Source organism: Gopherus flavomarginatus, chromosome 3, assembly GCF_025201925.1.
Source record: "Gopherus flavomarginatus isolate rGopFla2 chromosome 3, rGopFla2.mat.asm, whole genome shotgun sequence".
Taxonomy (NCBI): Eukaryota; Metazoa; Chordata; order Testudines; family Testudinidae; genus Gopherus; species Gopherus flavomarginatus.
The window spans coordinates 249,658,537-249,683,824 of NC_066619.1; the positions used below are offsets into that span (position 1 = coordinate 249,658,537).

At 44.6% G+C, this 25,288-nt stretch overlaps 1 protein-coding gene across 2 annotated transcripts in view; it reads right to left on the reverse strand.

Moving 5' to 3' along the window:
• The window catches only part of STIM2 (stromal interaction molecule 2), a 153,151-nt gene extending 141,960 nt beyond the window's left edge, over positions 1-11,191 (reverse strand). The window contains exon 1 of one of the 2 annotated variants that reach the window (XM_050947590.1): positions 10,999-11,191. In XM_050947590.1, coding sequence (XP_050803547.1) covers positions 10,999-11,191 — 193 coding nt within the window. The remainder of the gene's footprint in view (positions 1-10,998) is intronic. The other variant, XM_050947591.1, reaches the window with a different exon arrangement.
• Between the last annotated feature and the right edge of the window lie 14,097 nt (positions 11,192-25,288).

Sequence of the window (25,288 nt, forward strand, 5' to 3'; positions counted from 1 at the left end):
AGGACACAGAAGAAAGGACAAATATTGCATAAAACTAAGACTGTTAGAGTCAACAAATATGGCATAAACAATTTTATTTGGAATATTACACTTTTTTCTTGCCTTTAAGTTTGAGAAGATCTCAATCATTCACTCATGGCTCCACTCCTAACTCACAGCAAATAACTGTACAAATTTGCAAGCCATCACTTTTATGCCTCATACCTTACATGGTAGCTGCTTAGAATAAGTTTTATAACCCATTTCTTTTTCCCTAAAATGTATCTACAGAACTAAGATATGTTAAGTAAAAAAGGACACAGGATTACAGCTCAGTAAGTGAAACTGATCAAAAGGACACCAACTTTTAGTAGTTTAACTATTATTATTTTCAATATACATAGCAAGTATTAAGAAAGAAGAGTGTCTTCCACAGTGTTGACCGCAGCCAAGTATGCAGGTAGACTTGACAGTATGTCCTCTCGCGTTCAAGATAACATGGATCACCCTACTCTCACTTATGACTAAAACACTTCCCTGTGACAAGTGAAGCCATTCTTTAAATACTTTCACATTACTTTCCATGCAATGTATCTTCAGCTCTCTGTAATGAAATGCAACAGAAGGAAACAAGAGTCAGCATCGTGTCACTAGACAATGTTCACTGATCACCAATGGTCCCTAAGGAACAACCCTGCATGAAACAAAGCTTGCCTCAACCAGGGGTATGGCATTTACAGTACTACTACAATAAAAATAGTAGAAGACTCAAGATATGAAGCATCTGAAAGGAAGTCTTAGGAAATGCTCAACTATGGACAAAGAAGCCTTCGTTAATTCTATATTCAAGCCCTACTCCATAGCTGGGATTCAGCAGTTGCTAGCCAACAGCCAGTGTAACTGTATCAGGGCAAACCCCAGGTATAGACAAAGTAGCAATGAATTGCACCAATTGAGCTTACCTCTGTATCAAGCAGGAGAAAACTCACCCAGTGTAAATTACACCAATCTTGTCTATACTTGGGCTCTGCAATAGCTTAGCTATACAGATTCCCTGGCTACTGATTGCTCAACTCAAAGTATAGACACAACCTGAAACACCTAGTTTAACAAGGTGTATGTTTCTGCACATTCTTCATGAGCTCATCTGCAGGGATAGAGCAGCACATAAATAAAATTATCTGAATGAAGGGCTGGGGGAAAGCTGACTGCTGCAGAGGAGCACAGAGTTTGAACACACATATCCCTTGGGAAGGATTTATTGAAAGGAATTCTCTGTATCTTGTAAAGAGGAAACAGAAGTTGATAAAGTACAAGTAGGATCTGAAGAGAAACAAATCAAAAGTCAATTACATCACATGAAGGCAGACAACTTAATATTGCCAAATTTTAAAAGAGCTTGTACGCAAATACTAGGAGTCTAAATACTGAACTTGAGTGCCAGGTATTAAATGAGGATATTGACATAATAGGTATCAGAGAAATCTGGTGGAACAATGATAATCAATGGTATACAGTAATACTAGAGTACAAAATAAGTAGGAATGACAGCGTAGTGTGGGAGCAGCACTATATGAGACAGATGTTTAGACTCAAATATAATTAAAAAGTCTTACATTAATCAAACTGGATCACAGAATCTCTATGGATAGAAATTCCATGCCTCAATAATAAGAGTATAGCAGTCAGACTATACTAACCACCATCTGATCAGGATATTGACAGTGATCGTGAATTGCTCAGAGAGATTAGAAAGGCTACAAAAAACAGAAAGTTCCATAATAGTGGGAGATTTCAATTATCCACACATTGACTGGGTACATGTCCCCTCAGGACAGGATGCAGAGTAAAATATCTAGACACTATTAATGACTGCTTCTTTGAGCAGCTAGTCCTGGAACCCACACAGGGAGAGGCTATTCTTGATTTAGTCCCAAGTAACAAGATCTAGTACAAGAACGGAATATAGCCGAAAAGAACCCAACCATAGTAGCATTTAACTTCAACAAGCAGAACTATACAATAATGAGGATGCTAGTTAACTGGAAATTAAAAGGAATAGTCACAAGAATGAAATGCCTACAAGCTGCAGGGAAACAATGTATACCCAAAATAAAAAATAATATAATAATCATCATCATCAGGAAAGGGGTCAAAAATGCCATCATGGCTAAACAGAGTAAAAGATTATGTGAGAGACAAAAAGACATCCTTTAAAATTGGAAGTCAAACCTTATTGAGGAAAATAGAAAGGAGCATAAATTCTGGCAAGTCAAGTGTAAAAAGAATGTAAAAAGCAATTAGGAAAAGACAAAAACTAACAGCAAAATTGTTATTCAGTACATCAGAAGCAGGTAGAATGCCAAACAATTAGTGGGGACACTGGATGACTGAGGGCTTGTCTACATCAGAAAGTTGCAGCGCTGGTGAGGGAGTTACAGCGCTGCAACTTAGGAGGTGTACACATCTGCAGGGCACCACCAGCGCTGCAACTCCCTGTTTGCAGCGCTGACCGTACTCCCGTTTTGTCTCGGGTGTAGAGGATCCAGCGCTGGTGATCCAGCGCTGGTAATCAAGTATAGACACTTACCAGCGCTTTTCTTGACCTCCGTGGAATAAGCAGGTATCCCAGCATACCTGAGGAAGCCTCTGGTAATCAAGCTGGTCTCCTTCCCCGGCTTGCTCTCGCGTTCCCCGAACCCCGAGCAAGCAGGTCTCCTTCCCTGCGGTTTGCAGGGTGGTTCCGGGAACGCGAGAGCAAACCGGGGAAGGAGACCAGCTTCGCCGCGGTTTGCTCTCGCGTTCCGCGAACCACCCTGCAAACCGCAGGGAAGGAGACCTGCTTGCTCGGCGGTTCGGGGAACGCGAGAGCAAACCGGGGAAGGAGACCAGCTTCGCCGCGGTTTGCTCTCGCGTTCCCCGAACAAGCAGGTCTCCTTCCCTGCGGTTTGCACGGTGGTTCGCGGAACGCGAGAGCAAACCGCGGCGAAGCTGGTCTCCTTTCCCGGTTTGCTCTCGCGTTCCCCGAACCCGAGCAAGCAGGTCTCCTTCCCTGCGGTCTGCAGGGTGGTTCGCGGAACGCGAGAGCAAACCGCGGCGAAGCTGGTCTCCTTTCCCGGCTTGCTCTCGCGTTCCCCGAACCCCGAGCAAGCAGGTCTCCTTCCCTGCGGTTTGCAGGGTGGTTCGCGGAACGCGAGAGCAAACCGCGGCGAAGCTGGTCTCCTTTCCCGGTTTGCTCTCGCGTTCCCCGAAACCCCTTGAAGCCGCCCAACAGCGCTGCAGTGTGGCCACATCTAACACCACTTGCAGCGCTGGTTGCTGTAAGTGTGGCCACTCTGCAGCGCTGGCCCTATACAGCTGTACTAATACAGCTGTAACAACCAGCGCTGCAAAATTTTAGATGTAGACATGGCCTGAGATGTTAACAGAGCACTCAAGGAAGACAAGACCATTGCAGAGAAGCTAAATGAATTATTTCCATTGGTTTTCACTGCAGAGGGTTTGAAGGAGATTCTCACACCTGAGCCATTCTTTTAGGTGACAATTCTGAGGAACTGCTCCAGAGTGAGGTGTCAATAGAGGAGATTTTGGAACAAACTAATATATTTAACAGTAGTCACCAGGACCAGATGATATTCACCCAAAACTTCTGGAGAAACTCAAATATGAAATAGTAGAACTGCTAACTGTGGTATGTAACCTATCACTTAAATCAGCCTCTGTACTTGATGACCAGAGGCAACTAATGTAACGTCAACTTTGTAAAAAGGCTCCAGAGGCAACTCTGGCAATTACAGGGTTCTCATCTGTATGCTGTATCCATTGGTTGAGTTAAACTTAGATTGTAAACTCTTCATAACAGGGATGATCCCTCTGTTATGTGTTAATACAGTGCGGTCCAGATCCAAGTTTGGATTTACTACATATTACCACTATACAAACAAAACAAAACAAAAAACAAAACTATAGCATGGTAAACAACTTGGCACTGACAGGGATATTTTTTCCGTGTTTAGCTTCTATTCTATAATTCCCTACAAAAAATTAGGTGAAGTAATCCTTTCAAGGACAGGTCTGCAGTAAGCAACTGTTTCTTAAGGAGATTTTTTTCTTGTAACGCTCTAATTTTGAATCCCTCATTTCAAATTAGTGAGTCATTTTCAAGATCTCTACAAGTTAGAACAGGGGTTCTTAGACTTTTGTACTCGGGATCCCTTTCACATAGCAAGACTTTGAGTGCGACCCCCCCTTATACATTAAAAACACTTTTTTATGTATTTAACACCATTATAAATGCTGGAGGCACAGCGAGGTTTGGGGTGGAGCCTGACATCTCGCAACCCCCCATGTAATAACCTCATGACCCCCTGAGGGGTCCTGACCCCCAGTTTGAAAACCTTTGAGTAAGAACAACAGTACAAAAATGTTAATTATATTTTTGCAGGGATGCTCTGAGACAGCTAGAAGACCTCAGTAATTTTTTCAAAAACTTCTGGGAGAGAAAAAAGAAGAAGTCTTTTCAACAATTCTCAAAGCTGAGGAGTTAAATTGTATACACTGTTAAAGTAAATGAACAAACCAGCATAGTCTAGTTTGATAACACTTTTCTGTGGAATAATCATAACCCACAGAATGCTTTGGAATCACCTGTGTTAAGGAAAAATTTACAGAATGAGGATGGAGCCATGATAATCAAGGTCGGAGAAGTGATTCAAGTGTAGGGAGTCTCAAAGAAGGCGGCATAGGCACTCAAGTAGGATAAAGTACTAATGAAGATGTACATTTTTTGCAGAGTGAAATAGTAGAAAGAAACATGAGAAAAGGTAGGCAGGGGGGCAGGCTGTGTAGGGCTTTGAAGGGAAGGTCAAGGAACTTGACTGATGCTAAATAGTTAAGTGATTTGAAGAATTGCTGGAGATAAAATAGCAAGCCAGGGAATTGTTTATATAGTAGTATTTTGGACAAACTGAAGGACAGTGAGGTGGGTGTCCACAAGGCCATCCATATATATATAATGATGCTATATATAATGCTTTAAAAAAATACATAGTTGGCAAGCATAGCAGCTTGCACTTTGCCTGAAATATTTCAAATGTGGAAGATGCATAAACAAAAAAAATCCATTAAAAAAAATCACTCAGAGCACCTTAAATACACATAGCGCTATGAAGTAAGATTTCTTGCCCCACAAGAGAAAAAGCTGTAAAGGTTATAAAGATATTAAAATGTTGTACGATGATTAAAGATAGCATTTACAGTCCACATAAAATCAGAACAGATCTCTGTGGTTATATTTCATATAAATCCACACTTGAAAAACCAACTCATCTGGTCTGTAAAGATGACGAAATACAGACAGCGGCATCAATATAAATCACAGTACCCTATCTCTGAACTGTTTACTAATACCAACAATCACCAATACATAACACTCTACAAACAACAAATCCTCACAATGCCCTTCTGAGGTATGATCCCAAATTTACAGACAGGGAAAAAGATAAAAGTGACTTGCCCAATGCTACACAGCAAGTCAACAGAACAGCTAAGACTGGAATTCAGGATTGCCCATCGCCCAAATCCAAGTTCAGTTCACTAGACTGTGCTGCCTCACTTCCCTGCATCGCAGGAGTCACTCAGGATATCAATTATAGATTTCAAAGACTGCAGATGAGCCTGCATTTTTTTAACCCTCAGGTCATTCTTATCATAAAGAGATTCATTAAGATTTTACCCACAGAAATTTAACAATTTTATCTCAGGGCACCAAGAATACTGTTTTATTTAACATTAATAGTCTTTACACTGGTAAATTATTTAAACTCTTTTCAGGACTGGCCTTACCAGGAGGCAAACTCAGGCAGCCACCTCAGGTGCCAGACTCTGTGGGTGCACCACTAGGACCCAGAGCGTAGAAAATTGTGTCTGCTACTGATACATATGCATTCTCTCGGCTCTAGATGCACAGTAACGGTGAAGTGCTGTGCTGGGGGAAAGAGGGCACAAAAGACATAACAGACAGGCGAAAACGTGAGAGGGAACAACAGAAAGCAGCAGGAGCTGCAGGGAGAGAGAGGAGGAGGAGCAGCCTCCTATGTACCTATCTAGCATCCCCAGGAGCCTGGACTGATTAATACCAGCTTCTCAGGGAGCTTCCTGTTTCCTGCTGCTTCCCTGAACCCACATGAGGAGAACAGGCAGTCAACTGAAGTAGTAGGAGCCAGTTAGGCACTTAAGACCCTGATATCTTCCCTCACTCAGGCCCTGCTACCAGCCTGCTTATTTGTCCCCTTCAGCTGAGTGTTGAGAGCCACTATAGCTGACACAGAACAGCAGTCACGAGTGAAAGAAGAAAATGTCCCTCTGGGGCAGCATTCAGAAAAAGAAAAAAAGCAAAGGAAGCTTTTCTACCTAAGCAGGAAGGAGCTCTCCTGAGATACACAGACAAATGTTCACGGTGAGACTTCTGGTCCCTGTGACGATGTGAGTAGTGAGGAGATGCCTGATCTTCCAGTTAGTCAGAGTGTAGGTGACCTGGCAGCTACTGCAGCACCCATATCTCCATCTCAAATGGATGTAACCACGCACATTCCTGAAGAAAAGTGTAGATCAGAGAAGTGTGTGGTGGAGGCACAAAAAACAGCTGCTGCTGAGTTTGGTTCCTTAAGTCTAGATGATCTAGGACAGTGGACCCACTTGAGCAGTAGCCTGAGGGACTTCCTTGTACTGCATGGGCCACAGCAAGTGAAAAACTTCATGTTCCCCAAAGACAATGACAATAGAAGTTTCCATCCAACACTATACTGGTGTGAAATCCCCAATGGTGACGAAGTGGAGAGGCCATGACTTATGTACTCAAAACCCCAGAAAGCTGTATACTGTTTTTGTTGTAAACTCTTCCAGTCTAATGTTCCAGCCACATTGGGTTTTACGGGAACAAAGGACTGGAAAAATCTGGCTAGAAATCTGGCATGCCATGAGAAGGCAGCAAATCACCAGAGAGCATTCCATAGGTGGAAAGAGCTTGAGATGAGACTAAGGTTAAAGGCCACCACAGATGATCAGTATCTAGAGAAGATTGCATCAGAGTCTCTTTACTGGCAAAATGTCCTGAGAAGGCTCATCACCATTGTGAGAATTCTTGCTACCCAAAACCTAGCATTGCATGGCACTTCAGATCAGCTGTATTTGCCAAACAATAGAAACTTCTTTAAAATTAGGGAGCTGATGGCTGTGTTTGATGCTGTACTCCAGGAGCATCTAAGAAGAGTCACCACCCAAGAAAAGTACACACACCACTACCTTGGAAAAACAATTCAAAATGAGATCATACAGTTACTGGCAACAAAAGTCAAACAGAAGACAGTGGCAGACCTGAAGTCAGCAAGATATTACTCTGTTATTCTAGACTGCACACTTGACATCAATGACTTTAATGGTGCATTTTGTAACAACAACAGTGAAAATGTCCCTGCAATGGTAACTGTCAGAGAACATTTTCTAGAATGTATTGACACTGATGATACTACAGGAGCTGGTATGACAAATGAGCTTCTTGAAAAGCTGGAAGATACGGGAATTGTGATAGCTGACATGAGAGGTCAGGGCTACAATAATGGTGCCAATGCGAGAGGAAAGAATAGAGGAGTGCAGACACAGATCCAAGAGTTAAGCCCTCAAGCTTTTTTTTGTCCCATGCAGTTCTCATTCATTGAGCTTGGTGGTCAATGATGCAGCATCAGCTTCTAGTGAGGCTGCTGAATTTTTTTAATGTAATTCAAAGCATCTATATATTTTTCTCTGCATCAACTCACCGATGGCAAATTTTGAAGCAATATCTGGGAACATCCTCTCTGACACCGAAACTACTGAGTGCCACACAACGGGAAAGTCAAGTGGAGGCGATAAAGCCTATCAAACACCAAACTGGGAAGACAGATGATGCCATAGTTGCCATTATGAAGGATAATGCTATGACAGGAACTGTTCATGGGAGAAGAATGGCAGAGGGAAATGGAATCACTAGAAACATACATAACTTCAAATTTCTGTGTGGCTTAGCGTTGTGGCATGACATACTGTTTGAAATAAATGTTGTAAGCAAGAGACTCCAAGGCGTTGACCTTGATGTATCTGGAGCAACGGAACAACTGGACAAAGCAAAGTCATACCTACAGTCTTACCAGTCAGATGAGGGATTTCAAAACGTTCTGAAGAGTGCACAGAAGTTGGTAGAGGAACTTCACATTGAAGCTATTTTCGCACCCATTCAAGAATACAAGAGTCACCAAAGAATACATTTTGATTATGAGGCACGGGATAATCAAATAAGAGACCCCAAACAACAATTCAAAGTTGAATTCTTTAACCAGGTGCTAGATTGTGCAATTCAATCAGCTGAAGAATGTTTCATGAAGCTCAAGGAACACAGCAGTATATTTGGGATGTTGTATGATATTCCAAAACTCTGCACTATACCTGAAGAAGACCTACACCAGCAATGCAGGGCACTAGAGACAATGTTGACACATGATGACATGTGCAATACTGATGCGAGTGATTTAGGTGATGAACTGAAAGCCCTGCCAAGATACATTTCAGCAGGATGAATTCCAAAGGCTGTTCTGGAATATATGTACACAAATAAGATGACCACCCTCTTTCCAAATGCTTTTTGTTGCTCTGTGCATACTTCTAACATTTCCTGTAACAGTTGCCAGTGGAGAACACAGCTTCTCCAAGCTGAAGTTAATAAAAACACATCTATGCTCCACAATGACACAGGGGAGGCTGGTCGACCTTGCAAGCATCTCAATAGAGCATAAGCTGACCCAGACTGTGATCCTCCAGGAAGCAGTTCAAATCTTTGTAACCAAGAAGGCACGGAGAGCACCACTTTGATTATTCAAACAGATAAAAATGCCAGTGTTTACTATGCAGACAAGAAAAGTTACATTTGCTGTTCAGTTGTTTGAAAGTTAAATGTTACTTCAAATATTTGAACAAGGCATTTCAAGTTTTCATGCATCTGATGAAGTGGGTATTCACTCACGAAAGCTCATGCTCCAAAGCGTCTGTCTATAAGGTGCCACAGGATTCTTTGCTGCTTTTGCATTTCAAGTTGCTAGTTCTCCTTTATTGGGGTACGTAGCAAAGCTGCACCATAAGAGGAGTAGAACAGGAAGAAGGCAGAATTGAGACATTTCAAAGTTTTGGCCCAAGCAAGGGGGCATCATTTGAGCTCCCTGCTTCAGGTGCCAAAATGCTTTCCTCTTACTCCTTTTCCTGATTAGACTTTTCTAAGCCTGGTGACCCCATACCAAAGCTCTACTCTACTTTTAACCACTTTTAAATACAAATATCTATGTATAAATCCTGTCCTATTGCAATTAAGAACCCAACAGTCTAAGGATTTTCACAACTGCTATAAGCTTCCTACCATTCAAAAATATTAGAATAGTTTATTCAAATGTACACAAGCATCTCAACAGATGTACTTTTTTACTTTATTGATATCAATATTTCCAAATTCTTAATGAAAAATGTATATTAAGATTAAAAGGCTGTTTTACGGACACTCCTTTTAAATGTTTCATCATAATCTGTTTTCAAATAATCAATGGTACGAACATTTTACTCTCTATAGAAATAAAACTGAACATGTGCATTAATTATTTTAAAAATATTAAACTGAAGCAAAAGTTTTCCACGCAAGCATATCCAGGACCCAGGGAAGGCATGATTTTCATTGCAGCATCTGGCTCCTTGGCTGCTTTATAGGGAGCTGTGCTGGCAATACTGAAAATACTTGCAAGTTTGTCCGTTAGGCTTCTGAGGGCCATCTAATTTTCCCAAAGCTGTTTTGCTGCTCTACTGAGTCATTCACTACCACAGTTTCTGGTACAAGTCTAACGGGCCCATGCAGATTCCATGATATATACATACATACACACACACACACCCTATGAAGCTATTAAAAATTACCCTAGGAATCATTTCATAGCACACAGACAGAAATTTGTTCATGATTCTTCTGTTAAAGCCACTCACATTCTGACCCATCACCTGCACACTAGTGTTGCAAGTACATTTTGTGGGAATTAAATTAGTTTCTCTGGAAACCTTCCCACCAATATAGATATAAATGCACAATTAAATAGTCACTTTGTGTGTGTCTAAGACTCCTCCACCCTGTGAAAGATGCCAGGAACGTGCCTTTTTGCAGAGGAATCAGGAACTCATTAATACAAGCCATGTCCTGGGAGCAAGACACACGATAAATGGTTAAGAGGGACGTCTTATTATACCTGAAGAGAGCTTCCGAGCTAGCCAACCTCCAAAACACTCTTTCCATTCACACAAACACAATCCACAACAGGAGGCTATCACAGGAAAAGAGACTCCAGTTCTTAATAAGATCATTAATTCAGCAAGATCTAGCGGAGATCCACTTTCAGATTCTTTTCCGGGGGCTTCCCTGGGCTAATGAGTGGGAAGCCTGCGACTGCCAGCTAAGCTCTCACAGCAGAGTCAATACCGCATTGCTGCTGATGCTGCTCATTTTCACAAGCAACAACATCCAAAAAACAGCCCCAGACAGTCCCCTGCAGACCCGGCTGGCTTCTCTGCAGAGAGCAGCAGCGGCTCCGCAGTGTCCATCCCAGCTGGGGAGAAGGAAGGTTCACCAGAACTCGGGGTGGGACCCGCCAGCGCAGCCAAGCTCTGGCGGAGTTTGCATATCAAGGGGAGACGGGGGCCGCAGAGGGGAAAGCAGCCGGTAGACACCCTCGCCCCCAGCCCGCCGGGGCTGCAGCGCGTCTGGCTGGGCTCTGGACGCTGGACGGGACGGGGCTCGGCTCATCCCCTAGGAGTAGGACGAGGCTCGGCTGGATCCCCGCCGGTCTCCCCGGGGGCGGGACGGGGCTCGGCTGATCAGCCCCAGGCTATGCCCGGGGCCAATGGGGAAACTGTCCGGGGTCCCCGTCTCCGCACGGGGGACGGTCCCTCCCAGGCTGGTACCTGTCATCACTGCCGGGGACTCTGCCGCGGAGGCGCCGCCTCTTCTCCTGCCCCCGGCCACGTCCCCGGACTCCTGCTCGCATCCCGCGGCGGCGGCCAGGAGCAGCCCCAGCAGCAGCAGGACCGGGACGGGGGCTCCTGCTACCCCCGGCCGCCTCCCCAGGGCGCCGCTCGGGACCCGGACCCCGCTCATCGGTGCCGCTGCTGCAGCGTCCGCAACCGCCTCCGCTGTGGCGCTTCCCCCCGCCTCCGGCTCCGGCAGCCGAGCCGCGCTCCGCCCGCCCCCTGCGCCCCACGCTGCCTCCCGCCGCGGGCTTCCGGGGCTCTGCGCCTGCGCGGGAAACGTCACCGCGCAAATGTGCCCGATGACTCCTCGGGGAAGAGGCGCCGGCGAGGGGGCGGAGCTAGCTCGGGGGCGGGCCCGTCACTGCAGGGAGGTGGCGACGGGCGCGCGCCAGCAGGCGGAGGGAGGAGCGCGCGCTGCAGGGGCCCTGCTCTGCGGGAGACGCGGAGGGGGAGCGGGGCTGCCCCAGCCAGAGGGACAGGAAGCTGCGGTGGGGCCGCAGAGGGAAGGACGAGGGAGAAGTGCAGGTGGCTCCAGGGCTGTTCCAGGAGATGAAAACCACAAGGCAGCTGCAGGCAGGAGGAGACCCCTGCTGAAGGCAGCAGGGGAAGGGGAGAGGAAATGGTTAAGGACGTTTTTCCAGTGCTTAACTCGTAATGAAAAAGGGTTCCGGGGCGCCTGCAATTTTCTTACATTCATAAGTGATGCAACAAGCCCAGAGGTGCCAGGGCTATGAACAAGCGAGGGGGTAGGACTCAGCATTGGCAAGACCTGGCACAAATCAAGCACTGCTTTTTTTCCAAAAAGGACGCACCAGCTGTCACAGCCCAGGCAGCTGAAAAACGTAAATACTGTAACATTTTGTGCAAAGTGCTGTAGAGGCCATAAGGATAGTTTGTGATCACACAAAGGAAGCAAGGCAATAGAAAGATTATTTGATGGACTAAGATACATATAACATACTATTAATGAGTCTGAGACCTTCTGCAGTGGCTTTGGGAATGTGATCGTGAAACTAAAATGCACAGGGATTAGAGTCCATGGGCCTAGGCTCTGGTCATGATTCAGCCATAAAGTGCTAAGCCTAGGGTTTTATTAACGAGATGAGCACCACTAAGGACCCCAAGTAGAAGTACACTTCAGTTGAACAGTTCTTTCACAGGCAGCCAGTTCTAGGAGTGAGATTTAAAATATCTCTATGAACAGTTGCTCTAGTGATCCATATTTTAAGGGAGAAAGTAGTTAAGGACATAGAGGTCAATGGTAATTGGGACGAATTGCAACACGGATTTACTAAAGGTAGATCGTGTCAAACCAATCTGATCTCCTTCTTTGAGAAGGTGACGGATTACTTAGATAAAGGAAATGCGGTAGATATAATTTACCTAGATTTCAGTAAGGCGTTCGACACGGTTCTGCACAGGGAGCTGTTAGTTAAATTGGAAAAGATGGGAATGAATATGAAAGTTGTAAGGTGGATAAGGAACTGGTTAAAGGGGAGACTCCAGAGGGTCATATTGAAAGGTGAACTGTCAGGCTGGAAGGAGGTCACTAGTGGAGTCCCTCAAGGATCGGTTTTGGGACCGATCTTATTTAACCTTTTATTACTGACCTTGGCACAAAGAGCGGGAATGTGCTAATAAAGTTTGCGGATGACACGAAGCTGGGGGGTATTGCTAACACGGAGAAGGACAGGGATACTATTCAGGAAGATCTGAACCACCTTGTAAACTGGAGTAATAGAAATAGGATGAAATACAATAGTGAAAAGTGCAAGGTCATGCATTTAGGAATTAATAAGAATTTTGGATATACGTTGGGGGCGCATCAGTTGGAAGCGACGGAGGAGGAGAAGGACCTTGGGGTACTGGTTGATAGCAGGATGACTATGAGTCGCCAGTGTGATACGGCTGTTAAAAAAGCAAATGCGATTTTGGGATGCATCAGGCGGGGTATTTCCTGCAAGGATAAGGATTGTTAGTACCGTTATATAAGGCGTTGGTGAGACCCCATCTGGAATACTGCATGCAGTTCTGGTGTCCCATGTTCAAGAAGGATGAATTCAAACTGGAACAGGTTCAGAGACGGGCTACAAGGATGATCCGAGGAATGGAAAAACTGCCTTATGAAAGGAGACTCAAAGAGCTTGGCTTGTTTAGCCTGGCCAAAAGAAGGCTGAGGGGGGATATGCTCGCTCTATATAAATACATCAAGGGGGTTAACGTTAGGGAGGGAGAGGAATTATTTAAGTTTAGTACTAATGTAGGCACGAGGATGAATGGGTATAAACTGGATATTAGGAAGTTTAGACTTGAAATTAGACGAAGGTTTCTGACCATTAGGGGAGTGAAGTTCTGGAACAGCCTTCCGAGGGAAGTAGTAGGGGCAAAAGACTTTCCTGGCTTTAAGACAAAGCTTGATAAGTATATGGAGGGGATGTTATGATAGGATCGTTAATTTGGGCAATTGATCTTGAATTACCACCAGACAGGTCTGCTCAATGGTCTGCAGGGAGATGTTGGATGGGATGGGTACTGAGTTGCTGCAGATAATTCCTTCTTGGGTGCTGGCTGGTGACTCTTGCCCACATGCTCAGGGTTTAGCTGATCGCCATATTTGGGGTCGGGAAGGAATTTTCCTCCAGGGCAGATTGGCAGGTGCCCTGGAGGTTTTTCGCCTTCCTCTGCAGCATGGGGCACGGGTCGCTTGCTGGTGGTTTCTCTGCAGCTTGAGGTCTTCAAACCATTTTTGAGGATTTCAATAACTCGGTCCTGGGATAGGGGTTGTTACAAAATTGGATGGGAGGGGTTCTGTGGCCTGCCTTGTGCAGGAGGTCAGACTAGATGATCAGATTGGTCCCTTCTGACCTATGAGTCTATATTAAAACATTGAGCCACACAATCAAGCTTATGTTAAATTAACTCACTGAGGGTTTTAAAGAGTACATACATTTAGCAACTTTTCACCAAAGAAGGGACATAAAAGGAGAGCTTTCTGTTCTAAGAGAAGTGAGACATTTTACAAAAAAGAAAATGCTGGAAGTCACATATGTACAGACTATTCTAATTAACAGACCTAAATGGTATTTGAAGCTTGGTCACACAAAAGCTAATATATAAAACAAAATTGAGCCCTCAACAGGTCCAGGACTTAGTGTAGTAATAGCATGAGCCTGTAATGCTTGAGCAGAAGAATTGACTCCCCTAGACAAAAGCAGTAGCAGGCACATTCTTCGTGGGGACCAGCCAATAGATCGTGATAAAACTAGACAATCTCCTATTGTAGGTTGGGCCTGCACTGTGCTCGGTGCTGTACAAGCAAAGAAGTCAATAGGGAAACCAAACTCTAAGTATCAGAGGGGTAGCCGTGTTAGTCTGGATCTGCAAAAGCAGCAAAGAGTCCTGTGGCACCTTATAGACTAACAGACGTTTTGGAGCATGAGCTTTCGTGGGTGAATACCCACTTCGTCAGATGCATCTGACGAAGTGGGTATTCACCCACGAAAGCTCATGCTCCAAAACGTCTGTTAGTCTATAAGGTGCCACAGGACTCTTTGCTGCTTTTGCAAACTCTTTAAGGTGCTCAAGGCCCTTCACTCCAACTGAAGTAACAGCATAGAGAACCAGGACCTTTAAAGACCAGGCCTGTGATCCCTGCTGTACAGCGTTTATATTCTAATTTCAAGCAAAAATAGAATAATTCATACATGTAGCATATCAGCAAATAGTACAACGTGAAGCCATATAGATGGGGGAAATATATTCCAAATATATTTACACACAAAAAATATATTTTTTTAAAAATAGTAAATCTCAAAATATCCCTGCCTTTGAGGAGGCTATGCAGGGAAAATGAAGGTTACTTACCTGTAACTGAGGTTCTTAGAGATAGACTCTACATATTGCCAGTCGTGGGGTGCTCCGACTGGTGCAACCTGAATGGTAAAATGTACTAGCAGTAGTCATTGGAATGTCCACACACCTCCCTTGGCCTTCCCCTCACTGAGCTCCGGATGTTCTAGGGCAAGTGTTTAGAATTGTAGTGCTCCACTACTTTAGTTCCTTCCCCTCTGACCCCAACCATTTGGTAAGTAGGACTGCAAGGTAGTGAGGAAAGGTGGACATGAAGTGTGAATATGCAGATCCATCTCCAAGGACCTCAGTTATAGGTCAGTAACATTCATTTCTTCCTTGGAGTGTCCTTTTCATATTCCCATTCATGGGATAGATTAATAAGCAGTACTCTGATCCAGGATGGTGAGACCCAGAGTTCTAGTTAAACAAGGAGTGCAGAACTGCCTTGCCCAATTTTGCATCTGAGCTAGAGTCTGAGTCTAAAAAATAACGTTAAGAAAAAGTGTGACCAGAACTCCAGGTTGCTGCTCTATATATTTCTACCAGAGGAATATGTCTACAGAAAACCATACAAGTTGCCTTTGATCTAGTTGAATGAGTTTTGTTGCCTGGAGGAGTGGATAATCCCTACAATCAGGGCCGGCTCCAGGGTTTTTGCCGCCCCAAGCAGCAAAAAGGAAGAAAAAAGAAAAAAAACCCACGATCATTATCTGCAGCTCTACCGTTGCCACTTCAGTCTTTGGCAGCAATTCAGTGGCTGGTCCTTCGCTCCAAGAGGGAGTGAGGGACCCGCCGCCGAATTGCTGCTGAAGACCCGGATGTGCCGCTCCTCCCCATTGGCCCCTCAAGCATCTGCTTGCTGGGCTGGTGCCTGGAGCCGGCCCTGCCTAAAATTTATAAGATTCATAAATGCTTAATCTAATCCATCTAGAGAGTCTGTACAGAAACCTTTTTTTAAATTTTGTTTGTCCATGACCTATAAACAGCCTTGAAGATTGTCTAAAGGGGACTGAAAAGTATACCTTTCATTGCACTTTAATTGTCTGTCCACCACATTAATGACCTTAACACTTGTTGTGGAATTAATTTCTTTTTTATTAATGCTATCTAAACCTGGTGTGTAATTCTTTGCTAACCAGTGCAGAATGTCTCTCATCTGAAGACAAGCAAAAGGAGTCACTGCTGTGGATGATGCCAGCAGACCCAGCAATCAAAGGAAGAAAAGAATTAATTGTCTTGGTAACTAGTGGAGGCAATGTACATATCTGTTTATTTTAATATCTCTCGTCTGGGAGAAAAGCTCTCTCCACAGTTAAGTCCCACATGGCTTTTATAAAAAAAGACTCCTTTAAGTGCATTTAGACAGGACTTTTCCCAATGTATTTGACTTCCCAGACTGACAAATGGTGAACATATTTGACTTACATGTACTAAGATATCTTCCCTGGACGACATTTTTATTAGACAGTCCTCTAGGTGCGGGATACCTATGTCTACAGCTTTCTAAACTATGCTGCTACAACACACAGGCATTTTGTAAACACCCTGTGTGCTGTACACAACTCATAAAGGAGGACATTGTATTGAAAATGGTCCTGTTAAACACTGAAATGCAGGTACCTCCAAGGACATGGCCTTACAGAAATGTGGACATATTTATCGTTGAGCTCCAGAGGTACATACCACTCCTGGAGAGAAAGAGAAGGTATTATAGAAGTTAGAGACAACATGCAGAATCATAATTTCTTTATATAAGGCAATGTCTACACTACCACTTATGTCAGCAAAACTTATGTCACCCAGGGGTGTGAAAAAACATACCCACCCCTCCTGAGTGACATCAATTCTGCTGGCGTAAGTGGCAGTGTTCACAGCATAGTTGCCACTGCTCGGCATAGAGCAGCTACACAAGAGATTTTACAGTGGCACAGCTGCATCTATATCTGTGCTGCTGTAAACTATCTAGTCTAGATACAGCCTATCTGTTCAATCTCTCTAAATCCAAAATAAAGCAAAGGCCTATTTCTTTTTTGGGTAGTAGAAAACAAGTAAAACCCATTCCCTCTACAATCTCATGGAACTACCTCTGTAGCACCTAACTGTAGTAGAGATTGAACCTCCTTTTTAAACAAATCGAGATGACTTTGATCTCTGCCCAGATATGAAGCTGGTGGTTGTTAGGGGGAAAGGTTTGAATTAAATTATGAAACCACATGAAATAAACTTCTAAAATCCATCTATCCAATATTATTACTCTAATTGATAATCAAAATGGGACTGGTACCCAAACTGTGGATAAGTAATGTCCAAGTGGACTGGCTTGAAGCTCTGTGTCAAAGCAGATGTCTTGGAGGAAACATAGAAGATGAACATGAAACTTTCCCTTTAATATTGTAAGGTTTAAATTTCTTCCTCAGTTGTAGCTGGTGGTGTGGGGTATAATGAGTGGAAATGATATGATCTTTTCTAATAATTGTAATTGAACTGAAGGACACAAAGGAGCTAGGATTGCATTTGATATTTATGTAATGGATTTGAATAAGGCCTTTCCTCTGTATTAAAGACCCTAAAGATATAGCAGTGGAGCTTACATTTTTCATCTTCTCTAGTATTTCATCAGGCTGAACACTAAACAGATTATCACCTTCAAATAGAACGTCCACAATCCTCGGTTTTTTTTTGCGAGGGAGTCCCAATGATCTTAACCGTCCGTGTCTCCTTAATGACAGCCAAAGCTACCGATCTTGCTGAAATATCTGAGGAGTCACAAGCTGATCTCTATTGTTGCTTAGCAACATTCAGTCCTTCAGCCAAAACAGCATTGCATTATTTTTTGTGTTTCTCTGGAACAGCATTAAGAAAAAGAGGACATATTGCTCCAGAGATGGTATCTGTACCTAGCCATGACAACTTCATAGTTGGAAATGTGCATGTATTATGCAGCTGAAGAAAATTTGTCTTCTTAATTATCCACCTTCTTCCCTTCTTTAGTGATGCAGTAGAGTGATTTTGTGCAACTTTTGATTTGTGAAGTGCCACTTCAACCACCAACTAATTAGGAGGCAGATGAATATGAAACATAGCAAGTCCTTCTTGATGGAAATGATGTAATTTGTCTGTCTTCTTAGACAGAGGCTGAGTGGTGGAGGAGGTCTTCCAGACTGCCTTTGCTGTCTGAAGCAAGCCCCTCTAACATGGAAGTGTGGTTCATTATATAGCCTGTGCCCCCAAAATATAAAAGATTGCAGGATGTGATTTCTCTACAAAAACAGAAGCAATATCTAACATCTTTGACACTTGGGATACTAATTCATGAAAGGCTAGAGCATCATTTGATGGCTTATATTCCCTACATTTTCAACTAGAGAACAAATGTTCCTTAATTCTGAATCAAACTCTGCCAGTTCCAGTCCCTCCTCATAAGATAATATTTCATCTGTTTCCACAGGTGACTTGTTCTGAGTAAGCAGCATTGCCTGGACCTTATTCTTTGGATCTGACAGATGAATATCCCCGATACTGTCTTTCTGAAGGTCTGTCCTCATACATCAATTCTTCTGGATAAGGTGCCAGAAATGGCCAGTGGGACCACCGTACCTGAAGAGGTACTTGCCACCCAAGCCAAAACCCCACTGATGGATGCTGCTGGAAATATCTCTGTGCCTGTGGATTCAGCGGGCTGCATTGAATGGATTATAATATTATTTTGCTAGTTCTATTATATGAGCTGCATCTCTCTTCTGGCACGAATACATTCATTGCTCAGATGAGACCAGAGACAATAACATCCTTGAAAAGAAGAGCAGAGAGTTGTTCTCCTCCGGGTATTCCAAAGTGGTCTTAGGAAGCGGCAGCAGTAGAGACCTCCTGAACCCTTCCTGTTCTTTACTCACTCTTGAAGACTCTTGGAGATGCAATCAGCCTGATTGTTTGTAGATGCAGTACCCAGCTCCACTGTCAGCAGCACCATAGACCAATCCACCTGATGAACTATTGCTTTAACAGTAATACTATGCGGTACTGTGCTAGTTGTTAAACCCTCATCAGTTCTCTTATTTGGATGCTTAGATCTCATTCTTAGGATAAACTCCTCCAGATCTGATAATGTCAGATCCATAGAGGGACGACTCCCAACTCTGCGCTGAGAGCTTGAGTCAGAGCCTGACTCCATAATGAGATTCTGTCCCTGTAAATCCTTTTCTCTTGGATTGGCTCTTTGTAATGAGGCCAACACTGAGGAGGGCTGCACATTTTTTCTCAGTACCACAACCAAAGTCTTTCTGAAAGGAATAGCTGTGGGAACAGGGTCTGTCACTGATCCAAACCTGGTCTTCTTTTTCTGACTCTTAACTTTCTTGGAACCTGTGCCTCACACAGAAGTTGAATCTCACTTCTTTCTAGGTGAAGTTGTTGCAGCTGAAGCTGGTCTCTAAGAACCAGCCGCCACTGTCAGCACTTCACGCAATTTTATTATAGGTAGACTTTGTCTCTCTTTCTTTGCCCCTGTGGTAAATGTTGAGCAGATCAGCCATTTAGAGGGAGAATGACCTTCCCCCTAACATGCCAAGCACCTGGCATGTGCATCTCATGCTGGGAATACCACAGGCATGAGATAGGTTTTCAATCCAGAATTCTTAGTCTTCTGATCCGACATGTTATCTTTTAACTAATGATCTCTAAACAACACTGTGTACTTAAGTAAGAACTAATCCTATACCAACAGTTTAGCTACTAGGAATCTGTAAGGATCATACAGCAACATTGTAACCATCCAGCTGATTGCAGATGAAGGGACTGAGGTGGTGGAGCACAAGTTTCTGTAGATCAGTGGTTCCCAAACTTGTTCCTCCACTTGTGTAGGGAAAGCCCCTGGCAGGCCAGGCTGGTTTTTTTACCTGCCGCATCCGCAGGTTCTGTCGATTGCGGCTCCCACTGGCTGCAGTTAGCTGCTCCAGGCCAATGGGAGCTGCTGGAAGTGGCACGGACCAAAGGACATACTTGCCGCCGCTTCCAGCAGCTCCCATTGGCCTGGAACAGCGAACCGTGACCACTGGGAGCCACAATTGGCCGGACCTGCGGATGCCAACCCGCCAGGGGCTTTCCCTGCACAAGCGACAGAACAAGTTTGGGAACCACTGCTGTAGACATATTCCTCTGGCAGAGACATGTAGAGCAGCAACCTAGACTTCTGTTCACACTTTTACTTAACATTATTCTTTAGACTCGGAATCTCGATCAGATACAAAATTTGACAAGGCAGTCCTGCACTCCTTGTTTAATAAGCAGTATTCTGACCCAGGATGGTGAGATCCAGAGTTCTCGGTAATCTATCCAATGAATGGGAATATGTGGAAGACACAGAAAAGAAGAAATGAAGGTTACTTACCTGTAAGTGAGGTTCTTTGAGATGGACTCTGCATATTCATACTCCACATCCACCTTTCTTCACTACCTTGGAGTCCTACTTACCAAAGGGCTTTGGGTCATGGGGGAAGGAACTGAGGTAGTGGAGCACCACGCTCCTTTTAATCCATTGCCCTAGAACATCCAGAGTTCAGTGTGTATGGGGGAGAGGAGCAGGCAAGGGAGGCATGTGGGAGGCAATGACTACAACTAGTAGATTTTTAACATTCAGACTGCACCGGTCAGTGCATCTCAGGAGAGGGAATATTCAGAGGACACTTGAAGGAAGAACTGTTGCTATCTTAGTTTACTATACAGGAAATGGAACCAGACAGCTGAATGTTTACATCTGTGGGTGAGGGAAATCCTGAAAACTTACTGTAATACTGAGGCCTGGTCTACACTAGTCTGTTATTTCGGAATTAGCCGAGTTAATTCAGAAAAAAAATGATTCCGTCCACACGACCAAACCAGTTTTTTTCTATTTAAAGGGCTCTTTAATCCGATTTCTGTACTCTACCTAGGCAAGTGGAGTAGCACTTAAATTGAGATCGCAATCCTGGGTTAAAGGTATTATGGATGCAATTCAATGTTACTGACCTCCAGGAGCTATCCCAGAATGCTCCCCTTGTGACCACTCTGGACAACACTCTCAACTTGGATGCACTAGCCAGGTAGGCGGGAAAAGCCCCAAAAACTTTTGAATTTCATTTCCTGTTTGGTCACCATCAGCACAGGTGACTGTCAGCACAGTCCACCATCACAGGTGACCATGCAGAGTCCACTATCACAAGAGATCACGCAGTCCCGGATTCGCAGACGAGTTCCAGCATGGTCTGAATGGGAGATACTAGATCTCATCGTATGTTGGGGAGATGAGTCTGTTATGGCAGAACTATGTTCCAAAAAAAGGAACGCAAATACGTACGCTAAAGTCTCGAGAGCCATGACGGAAAGAGGCTACTCCAGGGACACAGAGCAGTGTCGTACAAAAATCAAGGAGCTCAGGCAAGTGTATCAAAAAGCCCGGGAGGCAAACAGGCACTCTGGATCACAGCCCCATACATATCGCTTCTACCGTGAGCTGCATGCAATTATGGAGGGTAACGCCACCACTACCTCATCACTGTCTGTGACACCTGCAAGGGGGGAGTTGCACGGAGAGAGGAGGTAGAGTCATTGGAGAATGAAGAGGAGGAGGAGGAGGAGGACAGTACACAGGCGGCAAGGGGGGAATCCGTTTTCCCTCCTAGCCAGGAACTATTCTTAATGCTGGAGCCAACAGCCTCTCCCTACTCCCAAGGCAGGCTTGCGGACCATGACCCTGGAGGGGTACTTCTGGTGAGTGAGAGCCTGATCAGAGCCATGCGTTGGGGGGCATTTAGTTTAAAGGGCTCATCCCTGCTCATAACCTCAACACGTGTGTGTGTGTGTGTGTGTGTGTGTGTGTGTGTGTGTGTGTGTGTGTGTGTGTGTGTGTGTGTGTGTGTGTGTGTGTGTGTGTGTGTGTGTGTGTGTGTGTGTGTGTGTGTGTGTGTGTGTGTGTCAGACAGACAGAGAGAGAGAGAGAGAGAGAGAGAGAGAGAGAGAGAGAAGCAATCATCCCAGAGAGCCCACAGGCCCTCCTTTTATATGGCAAACCCACCAGGCATTGCTTGCTGTGGGAAAGGGGAACCAGCAGTCTGAAAGCATTGAAATGAACATAGAAGCAGAACCCCGCGTGTCCCAGGCCGCCTGCACGCTGAATTCTGCTGCCTGGTCGTGTGTGATGGCTCTCACACCAAAAAGTGTCCCCTTTGTTCTCTGAAATGTATATTTTAAAATACTACTCTCCCTTTTTCTCCTTCTGCAGGTGCAAATGTTTCAATGCGGCCCCTATCTACTCCGTCCCAGAGGCTGGTCCAGATTAGAAGGCAGAAAAAACAAACTCGGGATGACACTGTCGGAGAAAAACATAGCTTTCACTCTCTGGTTGGATGCAGCAAAGTCAGATACTTTATTCTCAAGCAATTGCATAGAGGGAGAGAGTGCACTAGGACACAAGGTTTCCCCCTCCTACGGAGGTCTCTCTACAGGTAAACAATTACAGCATTTTTACCTTTTGTTACATACAATAAGAAACAGCTGCATTTTGTTTATACATAGGTCATCTTGATATCTTATTTTTCTCACTTCTATTTAGACTACAGTCTACATTCCATATCTAACACAAGGTTGCAACAACTTCTCACACAGTTCTTTCTCACTCGCCTCACACAATCCTCGCTTCTACAAATCTTGCATTATTAGAGTAACAGCTAGCCTAACTCTTGCTCACAAAAGAGACTATTTGCATTGAAATCCCCTTCAAATCCCTGTCAGTTCTTGCTCTACTTCCACAACATGTTTGCCAAGCTCATGCAGTCCTCCCGCACTGATAGCCTCCACGCATTCAGCTGGGCCCTAACAATTGCAAAATCCTATAAAGTATTACAGGAACACGAAGAGAGGAGGGACACGGGCGATGAGAGCAGGCAGGATGCCATGGTCAAGCTCATGGGGGAGCAAACTGACATGCTCCACTGTATGGTGGATCTAATATAGGAAAGGCAGCAAGACCACAGACTGCCGCTGCAGCCCTGTATAACTTCCCTCCCCCTTCCCCAAGTTCCATAGCCTCCTCACCCAGATGCCCAAGAACATGAGGAGAGGGGCTACAGGGACCCACACACTCAATCCCAGAGGATCGGCCAAGCAGAAGGAAGCTGGCATATGCGAACTTTTGATTTGGTTTCTGGACTTGTCCTTCCCTCCTCCTCTACCCCACTAACCCAATACTCCCCCCCACACTCCCAGGTCTCCCTTCTGATTTCTCTCAATGTGTTGTGCAACAAATAATAAAGAACAGTTTTTAAACAATTTTGACTTTATTTCCTTTCATATATATAGGGGGCGGGTAACTTCAAGAGAAACAAACACAACTGTCACACCATACACTGGCCAGTCATGAAACTGGCTTTCAAAGCTTTTCTGATGCGCAGCGCGCCCTGCTGCACTCTTTTAATCGGCCTGTTGTCTGGCTGTGTGAAATTGACCACCAGGCGAGTTGCCTCAACTTCCCACCCCGCCATAAAAGTCTTCCCCTTACTCTCACAGATATTGTGGAGCACACAAAAAGCAGCAATTACAAGTGGAATATTGGTTGTGCTGAGATCTAACTGAGTCAGTAAACTGAGCCAGCGCGCTTTCAAACGTCCAAAAGCACATTCTACCACCATTCTGCAGTTGCTCAGCCTACAGCTGAACTGCTCCTTACTACTGTCCAGGGTGCCTGTGTACAGCTTCATGAGCCATGGCATTAAGGGGTAGGCTGGGTCTCCGAGGATAACCATAGAGATTTCAACATAACCAACAGTAATTTTCTGGTCTGGGAAGTAAGTCTCTTCCTGCAGCTGTTCAGAGAGACCAGAGTTCCTGAAGATGCGAGTGTCATGCACCTTTCCCGGCCATCCCATGTTGTTGTCAGTGAAACATCCCTTGTGATCCACCAGTGCTTGCAGCACCATGGAAAAGTACCCCTTACAGTTTATGTACTGGCCACCGCAGTGTGTTGGGGCCAAGATAGGGATATGCATTCCATCTATCGCCCCGCCACAGTTAGGGAATCCCAGCACATTAAAGCCATCCACAATGGTCTGCACAGTTCCCAAAGTCACTACCCTTGATAGCAGCTGGTCAATGATTGTGTTGGCTACTTGCAGCACAGCAGCCCCTACAGTGGCTTTGCCCACTCCAAACTGATTCTCGTCTGACCGGTAGCTATCGGGCATTGCAAGCTTCCACAGTGCTATGGCCACTCACTTCTCAACTGTGAGGGCTGCTCTCATTTTGGTATCTTGGCACTTCAGGGCAGAGGACAGCAAGTCACAAAGTTCCACGAAAATGGCCTTACGCATATGAAAGTTTTGCAGCCACTGGGAATCATCCCAGACCTGCAACACTATGCAGTCCCACCAGTCTGTGCTTGTTTCCCAGGCCCAGAATTGGCATTTCACGGCATGAACCTGGCCACCATGATCTCCCAATGGCCACATGCCATGGTTCGAGGAACATCTGTGTCCATGTCCTCATCAGTATAGCAATCACACTGTCGTCGCTTCCTCGCCCGGTTTTGCAGGTACAGCACATACTGCTGGATATTGTGCGAGGTATTTACAATGGTCAAAACTGCAGCAGAGATCTGAGTGGGCTCCATGCTTGCCGCGCCATGGCACCTGCATGGGTAATCCTGGAAAAAAGGGCACGATACGTAGGAGAGCTGTTCGGTTCAAGATGGCCGATAAAAGGTGGTAAATGGTTGTCTTCTGTAGCTTTCACAGAGTTGGGAAGCTCGCTAGAGCTGCAAGAGTGGGAGAGTAGAGTTTGCAGTGGAAGCTATGTGGCTCAGTTCACGATGGCCGAAAAATGGCAAGGTTGCAAACTAGTGTCGGCTGAGTGAGAAATTACTTGCCTGCTAGAAAGTGGACCAAACAATCAAACTTATTTTACTTATATACCACTGAAAGTCATCAGTTTTATTGCTGCTGATCTGACCTGGTTTCAAACTGGGAAGTTTATCTGGAGATGAAAGATTCTAAATCCTGTAATAACCTATCCTCTGAATGGTCCAGTCCCACCAAGAATTAGGGGTTTGGGGCATACTTCAGTCAGAATTTGGCTGAGTAAAACTCTGTGGCCTTGCTCTGTTTGCCTTGGAATATTTTCCTGAATGATATCAGCAACATTTCTTTATTTGAGTATGTAGACTTAAATCAGGGAAGAGAAATACACTAAGTGCTTTCTTCATAACAACAACAACAAAATCTTACCATTGTGTTTTCAGATTAAAAGATATTTTTTCTAAAAGTAGATTAAAAAAATTCAGTCTAAAAGACGTTAACAAGACAACTTTTAAGACTATAAGAAACTTGCTTCAATAATTTTGGTTTAG